Below are 25,428 nucleotides of genomic sequence, written 5' to 3'. Positions count from 1 at the left end.
CAATCAGAAGCAGTAGAACATGTTCTCCTCCAATCAGAAGCAGTAGAACATGTCCTCCTCCAATCATAAGCAGTAGAACATGTTCTCCTCCAATCATAAGCAGTAGAACATGTTCTCCTCCAATCATAAGCAGTAGAACATGTTCTCCTCCAATCATAAGCAGTAGAACATGTTCTCCTCCAATCAGAAGCAGTAGAACATGTTCTCCTCCAATCATAAGCAGTAGAACATGTTCTCCTCCAATCATAAGCGGTAGAACATGTTCTCCTCCAATCAGAAGCAGTACATGACTACCTAACGCTATGTATTCTGAATATGTTTGAGTCTAAGCTGAAAACGGTTGGAGGATGTGTAGTGAAGCTTCAATAGTTTCATTGAAAAGAATGACAATGTATTTGACACCTCTGCGTTGTAAATAGTTATAATTGTTCTATTACAAAACACACGACACTAGCAGTTTAAAAAATTACAATTCCAGAAAGTGTGCTTTCATCCACAATTGTTATTTCATTTTACAATCATTAAGACTATTGTACACTTTCCTACACCTGCGTATCCTTTCCCCAAAGCCTGTAAAAAGCAGATAAAACATCCAACGGTATTCATACTCTTCATCCGTTTTTTGGGTTGTTTTTTTAAATGTATTTGTTGTTGTTGTCATTTACATTTTTCACAGAGAAACTCGTCAAACAGGAAGGAAACGCGGTATAACAAAAGCATCGATAGTGACGGGTGCAAAACACCTGCTGTTTAAATCACAGAGATCAAGAGAAAGGAGGGGAAGAGAGAACTTACTGTTTTTTTTTTGTTATTGAAAAAGCACAATGCATGTATTCATAAAGGGTCTCAGAGCAGAAACGCTGATCTAGGATCAGTTTACTCTTTTAGAACTCAATAAGGTTACAGAGACAGGTGGGACTCCTACCGAGAAGCTTTATGAACACAGGCCAAGAAAAGAGCTGGATGACGGAATCAGAGGGCTTTCACCACTTCACCACCACAGAAGAAGAAGCAGTACCGAGGGCGTGGACACATTTCCATACAACATGTACTTTAGTTTATCAACAATAAAGATCAGGGTTTTTCTCTTCTTTCTCTAAAGTGAAACCAAATGAAGCCTTCAGAGACGGATCACCTCATCATGCACATTATCCTCGCAAAACAAAAAGGCCTAGAAATCTGGGGTATGAGTGTTTATGAGTTATAATGTAGTCTGTTGGTTTGTGTTCATTTCAGAGAGGTGGGGACAGTGTGTGTGTGTGTGTGTGTATTTCACACTAGTGTGTTAGAAGTCCATCTGCTAGTTTGTAGAAAGACAAAGGAGGCAGATTCTTTCCTTTCATGTTCTCTTCACCTCTTCATCACTCAGAGGTCTCATTTGGATGGGTCAGCAGGGGGTGTCAGAAGTCTAATATGGATGGGTCAGGAGGGGGTGTCAGAAGTCTCATACGGATGGGTCAGCTGGGGGTGTCAGAAGTCTCATACGGATGGGTCAGGGGGGGGTGTCAGAAGTCTCATATGGATGGGTCAGGAGGGGGTGTCAGAAGTCTCATATGGATGGGTCAGGAGGGGGTGTCAGAAGTCTCATACGGATGGGTCAGCAGGGGGTGTCAGAAGTCTCATACGGATGGGTCAGGGGGGTGTCAGAAGTCTCATATGGATGGGTCATTAGGGGGTGTCAGAAGTCTCATACGGATGGGTCAGGGGGGGTGTCAGAAGTCTCATATGGATGGGTCAGGAGGGGGTGTCAGAAGTCTCATACGGATGGGTCAGCAGGGGGTGTCAGAAGTCTCATATGGATGGGTCATTAGGGGGTGTCAGAAGTCTCATACGGATGGGTCAGGGGGGGGTGTCAGAAGTCTCATACGGATGGGTCAGGGGGGGGTGTCAGAAGTCTCATACGGATGGGTCAGGGGGGGGGTGTCAGAAGTCACATATGGATGGGTCAGGGGGGGTGTCAGAAGTCTCATACGGATGGGTCAGGGGGGGGTGTCAGAAGTCTCATACGGATGGGTCAGCGGGGGGTGTCAGAAGTCTCATACGGATGGGTCAGCAGGGGGTGTCAGAAGTCTCATACGGATGGGTCAGCAGGGGGTGTCAGAAGTCTCATACGGATGGGTCAGCAGGGGGTGTCAGAAGTCTCATACGGATGGGTCAGCAGGGGGTGTCAGAAGTCTCATATGGATGGGTCAGCAGGAGGTGTCTGAAGTCTCATACGGATGGGTCAGCAGGGGGTGTCAGAAGTCTCATATGGATGGTCAGGAAGGGGCACCAATGAATGAATATTACAGTATAAAGAATAGTATATAAGCCAGCACATTGTTCCATAGAGGGAGAAGTGTAGTGAGTAAAGTGTACGATGACTCAGAGGGAGAACAGCAGTCTTCATGTCATAAGGAGGGAGATGAGAGGGGAGGCTGAGGGCAGAGGCAACAGTCCTGGTTGCTTAAGGGGGGAAAGGGGGAGGATGGGGTAAATTGGGACGTGGAGGTGGGGGGGTAGGTTGGGATGTGGAGGGTGGGGGTTAAGCAGATGAGCAGCAGCCCCCCGCGGCCGTGGCGGCTTGAGGGTCATCGTCCACGATCTGTACGCCCCTTCGTGATGTCGTTGACTGGCTGGCTCCGTTACCCTTCGCCCTCTCCTCTGCTTGGGCCGTCTCCATCATTCCTGTCAACAAAAGATAGACGAGAGGGAGAGTCAATACTGTGGGAGACCAAAGTCCTACCAACAAAAGCTGAAAGTCCTACAACCAAGAAAAGCCAAACATCCTACAAACAAAACCTTTAAGTCCAATCTACAAAATTCAGAAGTACTACCAACAAATATCAAAGTCCTACCAGTTGGTACATCATAATATAAATCGTTTCAAGTATTTTATTTTTGTCTCAACCTGAGCCGTTACACTCATCATCACTATTCCATAACATGTGAGAACGGCTGCTTACTTTTACACAGGTCAAGGAACAGTTCTTCTATTCCCTTGTTTAATTTGGCTGATGTGTGGTAGTGTTTTGCCCCCACGGACTCTGCATACCTGTGAGGAGAGGAATCCACAGAGAAAACAGACCAATCCGTTACACCAATCACCATTCAGTTGTCAACACACAGACAAATGTGCGTTTTTAGTTATCAATATTCCGACCAATCACGTTTAGTTAACATTCAGACCAATCACCATTCAATGACATCGACATTTACAGACAAAAGAAGGCTGTCGACTTCCTGTTTAGACAACGTTATGAAAAGGTACTCCAAAAGCAGCACAGCTCCATAAGCTGATAAGACTGAACACCCCTGCTGTACAAGGAGAAGAGTGACAAAACTAACCCTTCTGCCTCTTCAACTGATACATGTCTCTCCTTCTCCAGATCTACTTTATTACCTAAGAGAAGAACAAAGAGAATCTATTAGTTTAGAGATCACATACTGTATATTTAACATTAGCACCACCAACTGTACGTATAGTAGATTGAAGGCACACTTTATTTAACCAGGAAGAGACCATTGAGGTTAGAACCCTGTCATGTGATGGGGGTGTGACTGCAACAGTCATGTTTAACTCATGATTTACAATGCAGAAGTCATTGACCATCACAAACAATTACACCAGATAGATAGATAGATAGATAGATAGATAGATAGTGTTATATATATGTATATATATTTGCTCAGTGTTTATTATATATATATAACAAAAATATAAAATGCAACATGTAAAGTGTTGGTCCCATAACCTAAAATAAAAGAACGCAGAAATGTTCCATACTGACAAATTTCTCTCAAATTTTGTGCACAAATATATTTACATTCCTGTTTGTGAGCATTTCTCCTTTGCAAAGATAATCCATCCACCTGACAGATGTGGCATATCAATAAGCTGATTAAACTCCATGATCATTACACAGGTGCACCTTGTGCTGGGGACAATAAAGGGCCACAAAAAAAAAATGCAGTTGTCACACAACACAATGTCACAGAAGTTTCAAGTTTTGAGGGAGCGGGCAATTGGCACCACAGCTATTGCCAGGGGATTGAATGTTCATTTCTCTACCATAATTTATGTCTGTAATAAAGTCCTTTTGTGGGGAAAAAATAAATCTGATTGCTCAGTGGATGTGCCTGGCTCCCAAGTGGGTGGGCCTACGCCCTCCCAGGCCAACCTATGGCTGCACCCCTGCCCAGGCCAACCTATGGCTGCACCCCTGCCCAGGCCAACCTATGGCTGCACCCCTGCCCAGGCCAACCTATGGCTGCACCCCTGCCCAGGCCAACCTATGGCTGCACCCCTGCCCAGGCCAACCTATGGCTGCACCCCTGCCCAGGCCAACCTATGGCTGCACCCCTGCCCAGGCCAACCTATGGCTGCACCCCTGCCCAGGCCAACCTATGGCTGCACCCCTGCCCAGTCATGTGAAATCCATAGATTAGAGCCCAATGTATTTATTTAAATTGACCGAATTCCTTATATGAACTGTAACTCAGTAAAATCGTTGCGTTAATATTTTTGTTCAGTATATGGTCATTTCCCCCCCCTAATTTCTGATAGAAAACAATTAAAATAACTTCCTTATGGAAGTTTGTCTAGTTAAGATTAGATCCCATAAATCGGTTGACCAATATGTGATTATTATTATCTGACCCTGCAGGTCATCTATAAACGTTTGAACATCTTGGCCATGTACTGTTATAATCTCCACCCGGCACAGCCAGAAGACGACTGGTCACCCCTCAGAGCCTGGTTCCTCTCTAGGTTTCTTCCTAGGTTCTGGCCTTTCTAGGGAGTTTTTCTTGGCCACTGTGCTTCTACACCTGCATTGCTTGCTGTTTGGGGTTTTAGGCTGGGTTTCTGTACAGCACTTTGAGACATCGACTGATTCAAAAAGGGCTTTATAAATACATTTGATTGATTGACCAATATAAAAATATATATTGTAACGACCCGGTATTGTGTTCTGTGTTTTGGGCTACTGGGCTGCCTGTGCTTGCACCATGATGGGGAGTGAAGGCCGTCGCCGCCGGAGACAGCTGCTGGGATGGCACAACGACCAAGGGAGCAGCCGGGATGACCGGTGGAGTTTCTGCAAGCTTGGAGGAAGACGGAGGAACAGCCCTGCCCCCTGCTGGCCCTCCCGACGGCGACATTCCCACTGTGGGCCCCCCCGACAGCCTCAAAGTACCTGACGCTAAGTCCAACTGAGCCCCACAGTTTTTCAAAAAGTCCATTCCCAGTATACAGGGGTCCTGCACCGCTGCTACCCACACCGGACACCCCACAGTTCTCCCCCCCACAGTCACAGATAGCTGACACTTCCCTAACATGGGGGCTAGCTCCCCCGTGACAGTCCGTAGCTGGACATGGGTCGGCTCCACCCGCACCCCAACAGGTAGTATGTCTGGTCTCACCAGGGTTACTGTAGAGCCCGTGTCGACCAGGGCCAAACATTCCACCCCCTCTACCTTGACGACGACATTGCAGAAGTCCCCAACGGTGGTACGTCCCACCACAACTACCGGACTAGGAAACACGGCGGCAGCTACACCCTGGGGGAGCAGGACCCCACCCTCTTGTCTGCGCTGCTGGGTACCTCCTTTGCTTACAGTGGGTTCGGGGGCGGGGGGGTGGATCCGCGCTGCCCCCTGCGCGAGAACCCGTTGTCGTTTCCCTGGTGACGGGGGAATCTGCCACACTCCCGCTGAATGTGGCCAGGTTGGCCACAACCCCAGCAGACAATAGGAGTTGAGCTGACACTGCGACGTTGCCTTGAGCCCCTCTCCATGACAAGCGAAGCAGTCTTGACCAGCCCGCCCAACTCGTCAACCCACTCTGGCTTTGTGACCCCTGGCACCCCAGCCACCGCTGCTCTCACCTCTGGTTGACTGGTGACTTCCACTCTCACTCCCTCACCCCAGATCAGCTCCCTCTTCCTGGCTATCTCCACTGCAGCCTGCAGAGATGGTGGGTCCGCCATCTGAACATGCTTACCCAGTTCGGTGGAAGAGAGCGCTCTAATAAAACTGTCCCGTGCCAGCTCGTCTTGCACCCCAATCGGCATAGTTGCATAAGCCCGCCTGGTCAGGCTCAGAATACCACTTGCCAACGCCTTTAATGATTCCCCCTGAAGTCTCTTTTTGTTACACAGTTCAATACGCAGCATGTTGGGCTGCGCGTCGCTGCCGAAACGGCCCCCCAATGCCTCCACTAGCGCACCGTAGTCGCCCCTATCGCCCGGGGCTAGCGTTAGCAGGCATTCCGACGCCTCCTCCGCCAGGCTCAGGGCAAGCTGTAACGCTTTCGTCTCGTCAGACCACCTCCCGGCTCTAGCCAACAACTCGAATTGAGTGAAAAAAACTTCCCATTTACCTTGTCCATTGAACTTTGGTAGTTTAGCCGCTACCGTGGCTAATGGCAATAGGTCGCCGCCATCTCTGTTTACCTTAGCAGGCCCAGCCATTTCCGCACCCGGTGACGTCGATATCCCCGTCGCCGTGACGTCAGCTCTCGAGCGATGCGAAGGAAAACCCGCCAGTTCTGCCATCTTGCTGACTGACAATTTAACTCCCGCCATGTGGCTCTCCAGCTTCCCTACGGCAGTCGCCGCCTGACCCTCCCGACCGGGTACCCCCGAGCCCACAACGGACACTTTGTCCGACTCTTCCTTAATTTTCCGCCTCGCCCCAAGCGACATGACCGTAGATGCGAGTCACGCTAAAGCCAACCCGGCCTATACTGAACAGCTAACTCGCCTAGTCACGATCCCGTAGTTCGAAAGCACTTCTGACACCAATGTAATGACCCGGCTGGGTCATAAAGGGAAAAGAGACGGACTCTAGGTGTGCAGGTCAGAACACAGGTTTATTCATAAACTGGGCTATTGTTCCGGCCACAACCCACGCCGCTAAATGCAGAACGTACACAATGTTACCCTGTCGGGTCAAGAGTCACTCTCATAGGAACAGATCAAGGCACGAACAGAAGAGAGAGAACAATGAGACAGTAATCCCTATTTATGCATTTCCAAATCCCGCGGTATTACCCATCATACCCCCCCAACCTTTCCATCTGTCCTGACATATTCAACCCCTGCTAGTAGCCATGAGAACAATAACACACCCACAAACACAGAACACAATACCGGGTCGTTACAATATATACATTTCTGCTCACGGCTCACTGAGCATCATGCAGCTCTACATCACAACGTGAGAGAGAGTAGCCATGGTGGGTTGACAGTGAGTAGTTAGCCACAGCCAGCGACAGCATATTTGAATACGTAAATAAAGTACACTTCACCAAGCAGCAGCCCTGTCCTCATCACATTTTTCACTTCGTTGACGTTAGTTAGGCTTGTAGCTAGCCAGCACGGGTAGTTGGCCTAGCTAGCTAGCAATCTGTGCTACTTGTATACGAACACTAGACTGGTGGCAAAGTGACCTCATCCTTGATACTAAAAGAATACCGTTATTGTCTGGCCCCATTATGTTACTGGGTTTTAGGTCGTTTTTCAGAAATATACAATCTGCAAAAAGCAAGACAGCTGGCGCAGATCTGTCATTCAGGCCATGTGCTTGCATTCATGACGAGATTAGAATGTTAGCCAGTTAGTTAAATTACAACGTGTGTGACTAAAACCAGTGTGGTAAGGATTTTCTAGCATTAAGTTTTTTTTGTCATCAACACATGCCATTAGTTGAAATAATAAATGTTGTATTGAATAAGTGTGTAATTTACATGATGGTTTCAGTAAGAAACCATGTTTCATAATGAACAACTAGCGTGTGCGTGTCATAACAAGCTCTCATTGGGAGGTTACCATGAAGTGTTTCTTTACATGACCTGACATCTAGTGGTGATATTGCGAACTGCATCTCACTGCACTGTGAACAGTGCAGTTTCAGATTGACTTTGAGACCTTGTTAATTAGTGTTTCAGCACAGACACCTCTGTATTCTTATGCACTGCCACAGATAGGTACAACTTAAATATTTGTCTAAGAATGTAAACTGAACAACGGTTTTTGTATTTACTTTCATATTTATTTAGGATATAGTAGCTTTTTGGTTGTTATCTTGTAAACAACAAATAGAATGTTCTTAAATGATGCGTTATTTTTATTATTTCATTAAGAAATCATAATTTTGAGTATCTGTTAAACCTTTAGAACACAATTTGTGAGAAAAAAAGTGTGTTTTTCATTCCACCTCTAAAAAAACAATATATAGAAATCGGTGACTGTTGCCTCCCTAAAATCGGTATCGGACCCAAAAATCCCATATGGGTCGGGCTCTAGTTAAGATATCAATATAAATATTGAGGAGGATGTAACCACAACAATGTCAACCATTATTTCCTCCGTGCAACTCGTCCTGCATTTGAAAGGTTCCACAGCTGCTGGTCGGAGAGAACTTTGTGAACGTCAGGGTTGAAAGTTCTAGGATTTAGTTTTGACATTTCAGAGGGCGAGAGCAATGGGATGTGTTTGGAGCACATTTAGCTGTCTGACAGCTTGTCTTACGTGACTGAAACTTGGAGGCAACAGAATATCCGAGACAATCAAACTATGTACTCGACTCCCTCCATCCTGGCAACATTATAATGAAATTATTAGGATTTCTATTTAATTGCAGGGCCCGTAACTAAACAAAATTCTCTGCGCCCCTTCAAGATCGATCCATTTACAGGGTGAAATGTGACAGACAATAAAATAAGAAGTGTTGAAAAGTGAAAAGTTAGCGATGGTCTGCAATAACTTACCTACTATACATAAACAAATCTCATTCCCCAACATTTTTCTCAATTCTTTGACCCAGTTTTTCACCTACAAAGCAAAAAACATTACATTTCACATTTCATATCGATTTACAGTTCAAGAAAACAAATTTCAACATTAGAACACGAGACACTGATGCAAATTAAATATGAATATGTAAATCAATAGAAAATATTTCAGTAATATATCTGGACATTTCTATGTAACACATTTTTGAAATTATGTTCTTCTCTTCAGAGGCTGTGTTCCTAATAGCACCCTGTTTCCCTATGGGCCCTGGTCAAATGTAGTGCATCGTATAGGGATTAGGGTGCTCTTTGGGACACAGCCCTGCTGTTCTCCCCCCGAGGAGATCATAGCTACCTTCTGGAAAGAGTCCTCATCTGTGATGTCATAGACCAATATGGCTCCGTTGGAGTCTCTGTAGTAGATGGGACCTAAAGCGTGGAACCGCTCCTGACCTGCTGTATCCTGGGGTGGAGAGAGAGAGAGAGAGAGAGAGAGAGAGAGTCCACCGTTCAAGCCTCTGGAAAAAGACCGTTTGAAACACTAACCATGGACAGTGACTGGCTACAGATTGGTGGCAAAAACAACATTACACACAAGGAGGAAGAAACACCTACAAGCCAGACTGATTCAGCCAAATCATGTAAACGATGCATCTCTCCCTGCCTGCAACAGACTGACTCAAATCAAAATGTATGCCAAACTCCTGTTCCTATTGCATCAAATGAGGCAGGACCATATGTTACAGGACAGAGAGATCACTGCAGGACCATGTGTTACAGGACAGAGAGAGATCACTGCAGGACCATGTGTTACAGGACAGAGAGAGATCACTGCAGGACCATATGTTACAGGACAGAGAGAGATCACTGCAGGACCATATGTTACAGGACAGAGAGAGATCACTGCAGGACCATGTGTTACAGGACAGAGAGATCACTGCAGGACCATATGTTACAGGACAGAGAGAGATCACTGCAGGACCATATGTTACAGGACAGAGAGAGATCACTGCAGGACCATGTGTTACAGGACAGAGAGATCACTGCAGGACCATGTGTTACAGGACAGAGAGAGATCACTGCAGGACCATGTGTTACAGGACAAAGAGATCACTGCAGGACCATGTGTTACAGGACAGAGAGAGATCACTGCAGGACCATGTGTTACAGGACAGAGAGATCACTGCAGGACCATATGTTACAGGACAGAGAGATCACTGCAGGACCATGTGTTACAGGACAGAGAGAGATCACTGCAGGACCATATGTTACAGGACAGAGGGAGATCACTGCAGGACCATATGTTACAGGACAGAGAGATCACTGCAGGACCATGTGTTACAGGACAGAGAGAGATCACTGCAGGACCATGTGTTACAGGATAGAGGGAAATCACTGCAGGACCATGTGTTACAGGACAGAGAGATCACTGCAGGACCATGTGTTACAGGACAGAGAGAGATCACTGCAGGACCATATGTTACAGGACAGAGAGAGAGATCACTGCAGGACCATATCATTTCTTCGAGGGGGAACAGGAAGTCAAAGCAGATGAAGGGATCTACATCCTGTTCCCCATATGAGCCCTGGTCAAAAGCAGTGCACCATGTATTTTGGGACCCAGAGGAGTGTCCGACACGCTGAGAGAGAGCAGGCCTTACCCATATGGCCAGGTTCACCCTCTTCCCTGTGATGTTGAGCTTCTTGGTGAGGAAGGAGGCCTGGAAGAGACAAAAACACATTAGTCATGTGTCTGGAGAAACACACACAGTAACAGGCCCTGTTTTAACTGACACATAATAACTAGATTCAGCTCCTATCAACAAGGTGCTGTGAAGAAACACGTAAGACGCACAGGGAGGAACAGGGACAAACATCAGCTGTGACACGGGCCCTGGTGAACAGGGACAGACATCAGCTTTGACACGGGCCCTGGTGAACAGGGACAGACATCAGCTTTGACACGGGCCCTGGTGAACAGGGACAGACATCAGCTTTGACACGGGCCCTGGTGAACAGGGACAGACATCAGCTGTGACACGGGCCCTGGTGAACAGGGACAGACATCAGCTGTGTCACGGACCCTGGTGAACAGTGTCATTGGGAAAACAATCCCCTTTTAGCCCAGTCATCTACCTGGAAAACCATTCACGTGGGGAACACGTTCCTTCTTAGTATGTAACAACTACACTATATACTTTGACAACTTTAGTAAGTTAAGTCATTCTGTTCCCGTCCACAGTAATGATCTGGTTCTAAGTATCTCTGTTGCGGTAACATCATCATCATCATCTCTACATTCTCTTCCTCACTAAGACACAAAGGGATTCCATAATGAAAAGAGCTCTGTTGAGAAGTGAAGACATTTAGTTGAATGGGTGTTCTACTCAGGAAAGGGGAGGCAATAACTTTAGAATTCACCCGACTGTCAGAGGAAAGATTACCAGAAAGGAGATCCTCATTTCTTTCTCAGACTGACATTTCAGCATCTGCCTGCCTCTGAGCTTTAGATTTTTAATAGAACTGACAGTTTGAGAGAGTGAGAGAAACAGATAATGAGTTTTACAATAGCTCAACACAGCATGAAGATACAACAACATCTGCTAATGTCATTAAGACCCAGTCAGATTGACTAGGCAGGCTGAGGACACATTGCATGTCATTAAGGCCCAGTCAGATTGACTAGGCAGGCTGAGGACACATTGCATGTCATTAAGACCCAGTCAGATTGACTAGGCTAGCTGAGGACACATTGCATGTCATTAAGGCCCAGTCAGATTGACTAGGCAGGCTGAGGACACATTGCATGTCATTAAGGCCCAGTCAGATTGACTAGGCAGGCTGAGGACACATTGCATGTCATTAAGACCCAGTCAGATTGACTAGGCAGGCTGAGGACACATTGCATGTCATTAAGACCCAGTCAGATTGACTAGGCAGGCTGAGGACACATTGCATGTCATTAAGACCCAGTCAGATTGACTAGGCAGGCTGAGGACACATTGCATGTCATTAAGACCCAGTCAGATTGACTAGGCTAGCTGAGGACACATTGCATGTCATTAAGGCCCAGTCAGATTGACTAGGCAGGCTGAGGACACATTGCATGTCATTAAGACCCAGTCAGATTGACTAGGCAGGCTGAGGACACATTGCATGTCATTAAGACCCAGTCAGATTGACTAGGCAGGCTGAGGACACATTGCATGTCATTAAGACCCAGTCAGATTGACTAGGCAGGCTGAGGACACATTGCATGTCATTAAGACCCAGTCAGATTGACTAGGCAGGCTGAGGACACATCTGCTAATGTCATTAAGACCCAGTCAGATTGACTAGGCAGGCTGAGGACACATTGCATGTCATTAAGGCCCAGTCAGATTGACTAGGCTAGCTGAGGACACATTGCATGTCATTAAGGCCCAGTCAGATTTACTAGGCTAGTTGAAAACCTCACATAACATTTTCTGAGCTCAACTGACCAAGACACACCCCCAACAACACATAAAACCTCACATTGCAGCCCAGCTCTCAGTCCACCAGCATATGATCACAATCACGTGTTGCTCAGCAGGGTTCTAGAATTCCAGTCAGTCCCCTGTATCCACGGTAACACGCTATCCAGAGAGTACAGTAGAACAGCTCAGTCACGTAGGCTAATCCAGGAAAACCTGAGGATACTGATGGGATTACTAGACCTTGTTAAAAACATTGGGGAGCAGCGGTGATAGCTGCGTCACTACAGATCCTGGTTCGATTCCAGGCTGTGTCACAGCCGACCGAGATCCACGAGGCGGGGCACAATTGCCCCAGCGTCATCCGGATTAGGGGAGGGTTTGGCCACCTGGGATGTCATCGTCCCATCACGCTCCTTGTGGCGGGCCGAGCGCATGCACGGTTGTCAGCTGTACTGTGTTTCCTCCGACACATTGGTGCGGCTGGCTTCCGTGTTAAGAGAGCATTGTGTCAAGAAGCAGTGCGGCTTGGCGGGTTCGTGTTTCGGAAGACGCAAGGCTCTCGACTGTCACCTCTCCCGAGTCCGTAAGGGAGTTGCAGCGATGGGACAAGACTGTAACTACCAATTAGATACTCCGAAATTTGGGATTAAAAGGGGTAAAAAAAATAATATTTGGGGAGCATTTAGATGTTGTTTTTATTTGGATACAGATTCATAACTGATGAATGTCAGGGAAAGTAATCTGAAGACGAAGCCTACTGTGTGAGGTATGATAGTTGGGTATATTATTGACAATCAGTGTTCAGTTCATACATGACGCAACACCTCTCAAATGTTGTCCTGTCGTTATGGTTTTTCTTTCTGCAGCTTATAAGACAAGACAACACAGGCCATTTCCACACGTTTCAGCCAGGCATCCAGACGCCCAGTTAGGGTAGAGACATGTTCAAATGTGCCTTGGTGGAGGATGGCATAAAGGCTGCATATTGGTTCCTGACTCCCTGCCACACAACTAAACCAGTTACCTCCAAAGCATCTGGTTTTCCTCCAAGACAGAAACTAACAATGAAAGTAAAAAGGTGTGAACTCAGACAACATACCGCATCACAATCACAGACAACCTTTCTTCAGCAGGAGGGTATTTTACCCAGGATCCTCTCATTAGCTTCTAGAGCTGACCAGTATCTCTAGTCGGCTCTGGGCAGAGCTAATGACCCGGCTGTCTGCCTGGAGCCTCTGTCTCTCAGCCAGGAACAGCCCAGTGATGACTGACTGACCAATAAAAAGCTTTTTGCTGCTCTGAAGAGGTGGAGACTAACAGAGGAATAAATAAAGTGTCCTGAGGAGAATTGAAGTCTGAGGGAGAGAGAGACAAAGAGCTCTGACAGAGAGAGGAATGAGGTGAGACCAGGGCCGGACCTCTCATTAGGCAAGATTAGGCAGATTGACAAGGGCGACATTTTCTGGGCTCAACTGACCAAGACGCACCCCCAACAACACATAAAACCTCACATAATTCTGCCCAAAAAACAATGACAATTTCTCTCAACCAGTGGCATATTGGCACTGATGCCGCGCTGTGATAAGCAGTGCCCACTTTGTCAACGGCAGGGACACAAAATATTTATCTTGTCCATTACCAGCGTTCCTCTCCAGGGTGCTGTTGGAGAGATTGGTCGCTGCAGCGCTCCACCAACATTACGACAAAAAAACGAATCCAACATAAATGTATCAGATATAGGATAAGGTAGAAAGAGTATGTGGCATTTGCTGTAGCCTTCAGGCTGGAGATAAAATGGATGACAAAGTAATGAGACTGAAACTTTTATAAATCAGTGGTTTCAAGTGGTTACACGCTGATCATAGCGAAAAAGAAAATACTTCTGCATTTCCCGCTGTGTAAACACAATGCAAACAGACTCAGGATATCTCCTCCTGATAAAGTTGGGTAGCTGATATCCACAGGTTAAATAAACAGATTGATTAGTCACAGGAATCAGGACTAATAAAGCCAATGTAACGGCCTGTTTTACAGACGGTGGGCGTAACACACGGATGGACATTCAGAACATTCCATTGAGGGCCGATGTAACAGTACAGCTTCCGTCCCTCTCCTCGCCCCTACCTGGGCTCGAACCAGGGACCCTCTGCACACATAGACAACAGCCACCCTCGAAGCATCGCTCCGCAAAAGCCGCGGCCCTTGCAGAGCAAGGGGAACAACTACTTCAAGGTCTCAGAGCGAGTGACGTCACCGATTGAAACGCTATTAACACACACCCCAGTAACTAGCTAGTCATTTCACATCGGTTACACCAACATGGTAGGCTACACCCCAGTAACTAGCTAGCCATTTGACATCGGTTACACCGACATGGTAGGCTACACCCCACTAACTAGCTAGTCATTTCACATCAGTTACACCGACATGGTAGGCTACAGCCCAGTTACTAGCTAGTCATTTCACATGGGTTACACCGACATGGTAGGCTACACCCCACTAACTAGCTAGCCATTTCACATCGGTTACACCGACATGGTAGGCTACACCCCAGTAACTAGCTAGTCATTTCACATCTGTTACACCGACATGGTAGGCTACACCCCAGTAACTAGCTAGTCATTTCACATCGGTTACACCAACATGGTAGGCTACACCCCAGTAACTAGCTAGTCATTTCACATCGGTTACACCTACATGGTAGGCCACAGCCCAGTAACTAGCTAGTCATTTCACATCTGTTACACCGACATGGTAGGCTACAGCCCAGTAACTAGCTAGTCATTTCACATCGGTTACACCGACATGGTAGGCTACACCCCAGTAACTAGCTAGTCATTTCACATCGGTTACACCGACATGGTAGGCTACACCCCAGTAACTAGCTAGTCATTTCACATCGGTTACACCGACATGGTAGGCTACACCCCAGTAACTAGCTAGTCATTTCACATCGGTTACACCAACATGGTAGGCTACACCCCACTAACTAGCTAGTCATTTCACATCGGTTACACCGACATGGTAGGCTACAGCACAGTAACTAGCTAGTCATTTCACATCGGTTACACCGACATGGTAGGCTACACCCCAGTAACTAGCTAGTCATTTCACATCGGTTACACCGACATGGTAGGCTACACCCCACTAACTAGCTAGTCATTTCACATCGGTTACACCGACATGGTAGGCTACACCCCAGTAACTAGCTAGTCATTTCACATCGGTTACACCGACATGGTAGGCTACACCCCAGTAACTAGCTAGTCATTTCACATCGGTTACACCAACATGGTAGGCTACACCCCAGTAACTAGCTAGTCATTTCACATCGGTTACACCTACATGGTAGGCCACAGCCCAGTAACTAGCTAGTCATTTCACATCTGTTACACCGACATGGTAGGCTACAGCCCAGTAACTAGCTAGTCATTTCACATCGGTTACACCGACATGGTAGGCTACACCCCAGTAACTAGCTAGTCATTTCACATCGGTTACACCGACATGGTAGGCTACACCCCAGTAACTAGCTAGTCATTTCACATCGGTTACACCGACATGGTAGTCTACACCCCAGTAACTAGCTAGTCATTTCACATCGGTTACACCAACATGGTAGGCTACACCCCACTAACTAGCTAGTCATTTCACATCGGTTACACCGACATGGTAGGCTACAGCCCAGTAACTAGCTAGTCATTTCACATCGGTTACACCGACATGGTAGGCTACACCCCAGTAACTAGCTAGTCATTTCACATCGGTTACACCGACATGGTAGGCTACACCCCACTAACTAGCTAGTCATTTCACATCGGTTACACCAACATGGTAGGCTACAGCCCAGTAAGCACGGGTCTTTTTTATGTGCTGTCCGGGACCGCAGTCTTTGTTGTGTTTTACAAAATGGTAGACCTATCACATACATCGCCTTCAGAAAGGATTCAGACCTCTTGACTTTTTCCACATTGTTAGGTTACAGACTTATTCAAAAATTGATTAAATTGTTGGTCCCCCCCCCCATCAATCTATACACAATACCCCATAAAGACAAAGCAAAAACAGTTTTTGAAAGTTTGGCTAATTTATATTTTAAAAATATTTTAAAAAACGGAAATATCACATTTACATAAGTATTCAGACCCTTTACTCTGTACTGTCAGTACTTTGTTGAGGCACCTTTGGCAGCGATAGGCAGTTATTGTAAATAAGAATTTTGTTCTTAACTGACTTGCCTAGTTAAATTTAAAAAACTAGATATAAAACAAATAACTTCCAGGCCGACTGTAATTTGCATTGGTCTCCTACAGCAAACTAGGCAAGGAGACGGGGAAGGTGAGGAAGTGAGTCAGAGACCTTTCAGACAGCAGATATAATGACTACAGCAACCCAAAGAAACCGTTTGTCTCCAAGGAAGCAGAACCACAGCTCAACTCGCTGCCAAATTGATGGTTTAACACATTCATTCATCTGTGGATCTGTTGGCAGATGGTCAGGCTGTGGGCCTCCAACTCTCATGTCTGATTATTTTACAGTACATGCAGCAGCTGGAGTCTACAGGGTCAGCTCAGGTCAACGTCCAAGCTTCCTACAGCGATGTTTAACCTCCTCCAACAATCTGATCCAATCCCCAGGGTCAGCTCAGGTCAACGTCCAAGCTTCCTACAGCGATGTTTAACCCCCTACAACAATCTGATCTAATCCCAAAGGTCAGCTCAGGTCAACGTCCAAGCTTCCTACAGCGATGTTTAACCTCCTCCAACAATCTGATCCAATCCCCAGGGTCAGCTCAGGTCAACGTCCAAGCTTCCTACAGCGATGTTTAACCTCCTACAACAATCTGATCCAATCCCAAAGGTCAGCTCAGGTCAACGTCCAAGCTTCCTACAGCGATGTTTAACCTCCTCCAACAATCTGATCCAATCCCCAGGGTCAGCTCAGGTCAACGTCCAAGCTTCCTACAGCGATGTTTAACCTCCTACAACAATCTGATCCAATCCCCAGGGTCAGCTCAGGTCAACGTCCAAGCTTCCTACAGCGATGTTTAACCTCCAACAACAATCTGATCCAATCCCCAGGGTCAGCTCAGGTCAACGTCCAAGCTTCCTACAGCGATGTTTAACCTCCTCCAACAATCTGATCCAATCCCCAGGGTCAGCTCAGGTCAACGTCCAAGCTTCCTACAGCGATGTTTAACCTCCTACAACAATCTGATCCAATCCCCAGGGTCAGCTCAGGTCAACGTCCAAGCTTCCTACAGCGATGTTTAACCTCCTACAACAATCTGATCCAATCCCCAGGGTCAGCTCAGGTCAACGTCCAAGCTTCCTACAGCGATGTTTAACCTCCTCCAACAATCTGATCCAATCCCCAGGGTCAGCTCAGGTCAACGTCCAAGCTTCCTACAGCGATGTTTAACCTCCTACAACAATCTGATCCAATCCCCAGGGTCAGCTCAGGTCAACGTCCAAGCTTCCTACAGCGATGTTTAACCTCCTACAACAATCTGATCTAATCCCAAAGGTCAGCTCAGGTCAACGTCCAAGCTTCCTACAGCGATGTTTAACCTCCTACAACAATCTGATCCAATCCCCAGGGTCAGCTCAGGTCAACGTCCAAGCTTCCTACAGCGATGTTTAACCTCCTACAACAATCTGATCCAATCCCCAGGGTCAGCTCAGGTCAACGTCCAAGCTTCCTACAGCGATGTTTAACCTCCTACAACAATCTGATCCAATCCCCAGGGTCAGCTCAGGTCAACGTCCAAGCTTCCTACAGCGATGTTTAACCTCCTACAACAATCTGATCCAATCCCCAGGGTCAGCTCAGGTCAACGTCCAAGCTTCCTACAGCGATGTTTAACCTCCTACAACAATCTGATCTAATTCCCTTGAACCATTTCCTTACCAGATCTATTCCTCATCAGATGGATATTGCTCATGGCTCTGTTCCTCAAGTAACAAGTGATGGAATGGAAGACATAGAAGCTTATGGAAAAGCAGGACATGAAAGCTTCCTTTCCAGTCAGGATTGATCTTCATTTCCCTGCCCATTAGACCTATACACTGTACAGTACCAAGGCACAGCCTCTCTCTCATATGCTACTATTAGATCTGATCAATAAAACACACTTAGCATCCATTCTCTATGGAGGTCATTATTGACTGACTGCACCTTGAAGTCACCAAGTAGAAGGGCTGTAAACGGAAACCTCCCATTACATCATGAGGGCCTGTCAACCTGACATTACTACCTCCCATTACATCATGAGGGCCTGTCAACCTGACATTACTACCTCCCATTACATCATGAGGGCCTGTCAACCTGACATTACTACCTCCCATTACATCATGAGGGCCTGTCAACCTGACATTACTACCTCCCATTACATCATGAGGGCCTGTCAACCTGACATTAATACCTCCCATTACATCATGAGGGCCTGTCAACCTGACACCTAAAACCTCCCATTACATCATGAGGGCCTGTCAACCTGACATTAATACCTCCCATTACATCATGAGGGCCTGTCAACCTGACATTAATACCTCCCATTACATCATGAGGGCCTGTCAACCTGACATTAATACCTCCCATTACATCATGAGGGCCTGTCAACCTGACATTAATACCTCCCATTACATCATGAGGGCCTGTCAACGGACACCTAAAACCTCCCATTACATCATGAGGGCCTGTCAACCTGACATTAATACCTCCCATTACATCATGAGGGCCTGTCAACCTGACATTACTACCTCCCATTACATCATGAGGGCCTGTCAACCTGACATTACTACCTCCCATTACATCATGAGGGCCTGTCAACCTGACATTACTACCTCCCATTACATCATGAGGGCCTGTCAACCTGACATTAATACCTCCCATTACATCATGAGGGCCTGTCAACCTGACACCTAAAACCTCCCATTACATCATGAGGGCCTGTCAACCTGACATTAATACCTCCCATTACATCATGAGGGCCTGTCAACCTGACATTAATACCTCCCATTACATCATGAGGGCCTGTCAACCTGACATTAATACCTCCCATTACATCATGAGGGCCTGTCAACCTGACATTAATACCTCCCATTACATCATGAGGGCCTGTCAACGGACACCTAAAACCTCCCATTACATCATGAGGGCCTGTCAACCTGACATTAATACCTCCCATTACATCATGAGGGCCTGTCAACCTGACATTAATACCTCCCATTACATCATGAGGGCCTGTAAACGGACACCTAAAACCTCCCATTACATCATGAGGGCCTGTCAACCTGACATTAATACCTCCCATTACATCATGAGGGCCTGTCAACCTCCCATTACATCATGAGGGCCTGTCAACCTCCCATTACATCATGAGGGCCTGTCAACCTGACATAATTTAGGATATTTCTTGCCATTTAAATCCCTTGGTCTGTGAATCTTCCTGAAATAGCAGCTAGCTCTAACAGGAAGCCTCCTGGCTGCAACACCTCCTGCATCACTTCACACCCCCAGGGTTCAAGTGTTGTTTGAAATCTAAAGATTTTTTTCCCTTTAAAAAAGGAACGATTCACCCATTTTGAATGTTAAATCTCTGAGTTACGTTCTATCTATTCCAGGGGGCATAAGTAGTGCACTATATAGAAGATATGAGGGGCCATTTGGGATGCAGCCCCTCTCCAGCAGAGCCTCGCTCGCCTCTGCAACCTGGATCCATCTAAAGGTATTATTTAAATGCATGCTCGTTCTGAGCGTGATTTCCTGCAAGACAGGAATGTCAGTGTTCTGCCACGGCCGGCGAAGAGCCCGGATCTCAATCCCATTCAGTACGTCTGGGACCTGTTTGATTGGAGGGTGAGGCAGAAATGTCCGGGAACTTGCAGGTGCCTTGGTGGAAGTGTGGGGTAACATCACACAGCAAGAACGGGCAAATCTGGTGCAGTCCATGAGGAGGAGATGCACTGCAGTACTTAATGCAGCTGGTGGCCACACCAGATACTGACTGTTACTTTTGATTTTGACCCCACCTTTGATCAGGGACACATTATTCCATTTCTGTTAGTCACATGTCTGTGGAACTTGTTCAGTTTATGTCTCAGTTGTTGAATCTTGTTATGTTCATAAAAATATTTACAAATATGTTAAGTTTGCTGAAAATAAACGCAGTTGACAGTGAGAGGACGTTTCTTTTTTTGCTGAGTTTAAGTGTTAGGTAAACATTTTAAAATATAAGTAACAAATAATTCAACAGCATCAGTAAAATAACAATAGCGAGGCTATATACAGGGGGTACCGGTACAGAGTCAATGTGGAGGCTATATACAGGGGGTACCGGTACAGAGTCAACGTGTGGGGGCACTGGTTAGTCGAGGTAATATGTACATGTAGGTAGAGTTAAAGTGACTATGCATAGATAATAAACAGAGAGTAGCAGCAGTGTAAAAGAGGGGTCTGGGTAGTCATTTGATTAGCTGTTCAGGAGTCTTATGGCTTGGGGGTAGAAGCTGTGAAGAAACCTTTTGGACCTAGACACCTGGAATAGGGTACCATTTGGTGCAAAGCCTCGTCTCTGCAGTGCTAACCTATTATACCCTACATTTGGCTCACCTGACACTTTCTGCTTACCATCAACACTTAGATAGTATCCTGATACTCTTGGTTGGTCATCAACACTTAGATAGTATCCTGATACTCTTGGTTCGTCATCAACACTTAGATAGTATCCTGATACTCTTGGTTGGTCATCAACACTTAGATAGTGTCCTGATACTCTTGGTTGGTCATCAACACTTAGATAGTATCCTGATACTCTTGGTTGGTCATCAACACTTAGATAGTATCCTGATACTCTTGGTTGGTCACCAACACCTAGTATCCTGATACTCTTGGTTGGTCATCAACACTTAGATAGTATCCTGATACTCTTAGTTGGTCATCAACACTTAGATAGTATCCTGATACTCTTGGTTGGTCACCAACACCTAGTATCCTGATACTCTTGGTTGGTCATCAACACTTAGATAGTATCCTGATACTCTTGGTTGGTCATCAACACTTAGATAGTATCCTGATACTCTTGGTTGGTCATCAACACTTAGATAGTATCCTGATACTCTTGGTTGGTCATCAACACTTAGATAGTATCCTGATACTCTTGGTTGGTCATCAACACTTAGATAGTATCCTGATACTCTTGGTAGGTCATCAACACTTTGTCTTGGTATGGTTCTGTTAAGTTGTCATATCAACAGGTTGTCCAATAAACATGACACTATAATTAGGCTAGGTCCCTCTGCTTGGGGCTGGGCCCAGATAGTACAGCAGAGGACCAGGGGCTGGGCCCAGATAGTACAGCAGAGGACCAGGGGCTGGGCCCAGATAGTATAGCAGAGGACCAGGGGCTGGGCCCAGATAGTATAGCAGAGGACCAGGGGCTGGGCCCAGATAGTACAGCAGAGGACCAGGGGCTGGGCCCAGATAGTACAGCAGAGGACCAGGGGCTGGGCCCAGATAGTACAGCAGAGGACCAGGGGCTGGGCCCAGATAGTACAAATTGCAGGGCCCAGAACCTCTAGTTGCCTGCCAAAATAACCCACTATTTAGATTTAGTGGTCCTGGTTAGCCTGATCCTGGATCTGTTTGTGCCGTCTTGCCAGGCCAACCCTATGTTAATTTCAACCATAAGAGTTGGCAAGACATCACCAACAGATCCAGGAACAAGGTTAACTGCAACCTGCATGGAAAAATAAACTAAAATAGGCCTAGAGCATCCACCTCCAATCCTGATCCATAACACTTAACATTGGGGGATGTGAAACATGCCGGTTAAGCTATTAGCAGCACAGAAGCGTACCCCTCTCATGTGAGCTGGGCTAGATGACGATCCTTTGACCTAGACTTACATCATTACAAATCTCTGGCTGGCTGCTAAGGCCTTGCCACTGACCATGCCTGATCTGCAATACGTCACGTGGTTGTGTAATGTGTGTGTGTGAGAACTAGGCCTATGTGTAAGGAAGAGGGAAAGCAGTTCGATGTGATCTACCTACCCATCGTTCAACTGATCTATCCACTTACCAAGTCTACAGTGGGCCTTCCTACCAGAACTTCCAGTTTAGTGGGCAGACAAAGGTGGGTGATGGTATCAGCAGTAGGATGTCAGTGAAACTGGATCACTGTGTGCTGTTTCCTATTCATTAGGACACACGTTTCGCAACAGAAAAACATGCATTTCAAATTCAGGGAGTCCTTCCCAATTTCTATACATTTTCTCCAGTTTGGTGCCTAATGAATATGACCCAGGAGAGGAGGACAGCCTAGGGCATGGCTGCCTCCCCCAAGGGCACGGCTGCCTCTCCCAGGACAGCCCAGGGCACGGCTGCCTCTCCCAGGACAGCCCAGGGCACGGCTGCCTCTCCCAGGACAGCCCAGGGCACGGCTGCCTCTCCCAGGACAGCCCAGGGCACGGCTGCCTCTCCCAGGACAGCCCAGGGCACGGCTGCCTCTCCCAGGACAGCCCAGGGCACGGCTGCCTCTCCCAGGACAGCCCAGGGCACGGCTGCCTCTCCCAGGACAGCCCAGGGCACGGCTGCCTCTCCCAGGACAGCCCAGGGCACGGCTGCCTCTCCCAGGACAGCCCAGGGCAGGGCTGCCTCTCCCAGGACAGCCCAGGGCAGGGCTGCCTCTCCCAGGACAGCCCAGGGCAGGGCTGCCTCCCCCAGGACAGCCCAGGGCAGGGCTGCCTCCCCCAGGACAGCCCAGGGCACGGCTGCCTCCCCCAGGACAGCCCAGGGCAGGGCTGCCTCCCCCAGGACAGCCCAGGGCAGGGCTGCCTCCCCCAGGACAGCCCAGGGCACGGCTGCCTCCCCCAGGACAGCCCAGGGCACGGCTGCCTCCCCCAGGACAGCCCAGGGCACGGCTGCCTCCCCCAGGACAGCCCAGGGCACGGCTGCCTCCCCCAGGACAGCCCAGGGCACGGCTGCCTCCCCCAGGACAGCCCAGGGCACGGCTGCCTCCCCCAGGACAGCCCAGGGCACGGCTGCCTCCCCCAGGACAGCCCAGGGCACGGCTGCCTCCCCCAGGACAGCCCAGGGCACGGCTGCCTCCCCCAGGACAGCCCAGGGCACGGCTGCCTCCCCCAGGACAGCCCAGGGCACGGCTGCCTCCCCCAGGACAGCCCAGGGCACGGCTGCCTCCCCCAGGACAGCCCAGGGCACGGCTGCCTCCCCCAGGACAGCCCAGGGCACGGCTGCCTCCCCCAGGACAGCCCAGGGCACGGCTGCCTCCCCCAGGACAGCCCAGGGCACGGCTGCCTCTCCCAGGACAGCCCAGGGCACGGCTGCCTCTCCCAGGACAGCCCAGGGCACGGCTGCCTCTCCCAGGACAGCCCAGGGCACGGCTGCCTCTCCCAGGACAGCCCAGGGCACGGCTGCCTCTCCCAGGACAGCCCAGGGCACGGCTGCCTCTCCCAGGACAGCCCAGGGCACGGCTGCCTCTCCCAGGACAGCCCAGGGCACGGCTGCCTCTCCCAGGTCAGCCCAGGGCACGGCTGCCTCTCCCAGGACAGCCCAGGACACGGCTGCCTCTCCCAGGACAGCCCAGGACACGGCTGCCTCTCCCAGGACAGCCCAGGGTATGGCTGCCTCCCCCAGGACAGCCCAGGGTATGGCTGCCTCTCCCAGGACAGCCCAGGGCATGGCTGCCTCCCCGAGGACAGCCCAGGGTATGGCTGCCTCCCCCTGGACATTTCAGGGGAAATGCTGGGTGCTGGAGAGGTTATGGCACACAGGCACTGTGGGGTGGGGGTGTTGGCTTTCAATGAGGGCTTATCACTCAAGTGGATGCTAAACACCTGCTTCTGTATCAAATCTTACGTTGTGATGTCATTATACATGGCAGTTAGGCCTCATTTGCATGTGAAGGATTGGAATCTCTTGAAAGGGACAATATTCTAAACAGTTCAATTCAGCTGTATTGCAAATGGGGGGAAAAGTATAAAAATGTATATTATATAAAAGTGACCTAATAAGAATATTCCCTCAAAAACAACACACATGAGATCATTATAGATTCATTGTTAACTGGCCATTTCAATGACTTCCCAGGGACACACAACAAAAGGATGATTGTTATGCGTGTTTGGGTTTTGTAACACCCCAGAAGCTCCAGTCCAGCATGTAGCCGACTAGACCAGAGAAACACAGACTGTTATTCACACAACGCACCAACCATGATTGAATTATATTACCGGGTTCTGTAGCTTAAAAGATTAATAGGCTAAAACTTATATTCATATTTGAGTGTGATGAAACAAAGCTGGATTACAGCTCTGCATCCCAAATGGCACCATATTCCCTATATAGTGCACTACCTTTGACCATAGAGCCCTGGTCAAAAGTAGTGCACTAAATAGCGAATAGGGTGCCATTTGGGATACTTCTTAGTCATCATGGGACTATGTCCAAACATTGCCTAATCGAGCTGACAGTTTGGACGAGTATTTAAATGAGAGTTAAGAGTCAGTCATGATTAACTAAACCTGAATTCTCTCCAGCTAACGAACTGCAAGTTATTCCCCCCCCCCCCCGTTTCTCCTTTACTGCTCAGCTGAGGAGTGTGTGAACCTAACAGACAGTTACCCAAAACAATAGGCCTGGGTTGTGTTCATTAGGCAACAAACGGAAGGAACAGGACGGAAACGAGGGGACGGACTACTTAACCTGGAGTCCAATAAGAAACACTCACATTTGTGTGTCCTAATGAATACGACCCTAGTTCGTACTCCTTCCTTCCTTCCTCTCTCCTTGTGGGAGGGTCAGGTTACTGCCAAGGCAGCGTTTTCACTAGAAACAAAAGCAACTTGGCTCTGAGGTAGCTGTGCTAGAAAACAGTCACTTTTCTTTTCTGACATGTAGAAACAAGGAGCGAGCCCGTGTGGGAGGGTTTGTTAAAGAGTTTACAATACTGACAGCACAAAGCCAGTGAAGAGCTATTGATTACAATTCAGAGTTAGTCGACGAAACCTTTGGTGCCTTCTAAAAATGGACGGTTGATTAGGTTAACCATACGTAAACATGGGTGATATCTAGGCCTAACTGTTTACATGCAAGACGAAAATTAATGCTAGGGCTATATTTTATCTACACTTCACAGCAGCCTTAACTGTGGAGGTTAAATGACTGTGGTGGC

The 25,428-nt window shown here is 47.8% G+C and overlaps 1 protein-coding gene across 1 annotated transcript in view; it reads right to left on the bottom strand.

Moving 5' to 3' along the window:
* Positions 1-405: 405 nt before the first annotated feature.
* LOC129864863 (ras-related protein Rab-21) overlaps positions 406-25,428 on the bottom strand; it is a 36,662-nt gene continuing 11,639 nt past the window's right edge. The window contains exons 2-7 of the mRNA XM_055937156.1: positions 10,438-10,497; positions 9,132-9,239; positions 8,753-8,816; positions 3,328-3,382; positions 2,946-3,034; positions 406-2,667 (exon numbers count right to left, since the gene is read on the bottom strand). Coding sequence (XP_055793131.1) covers positions 2,525-2,667; positions 2,946-3,034; positions 3,328-3,382; positions 8,753-8,816; positions 9,132-9,239; positions 10,438-10,497 — 519 coding nt within the window. The 3' untranslated portion in view covers positions 406-2,524. The remainder of the gene's footprint in view (positions 2,668-2,945; positions 3,035-3,327; positions 3,383-8,752; positions 8,817-9,131; positions 9,240-10,437; positions 10,498-25,428) is intronic.

This window comes from Salvelinus fontinalis, chromosome 11 (genome assembly GCF_029448725.1).
Source record: "Salvelinus fontinalis isolate EN_2023a chromosome 11, ASM2944872v1, whole genome shotgun sequence".
NCBI classification, from domain to species: domain Eukaryota; kingdom Metazoa; phylum Chordata; class Actinopteri; order Salmoniformes; family Salmonidae; genus Salvelinus; species Salvelinus fontinalis.
Note: the sequence above shows the minus strand (reverse complement) of the source record. Positions and strands in the feature narration are given on the sequence as shown.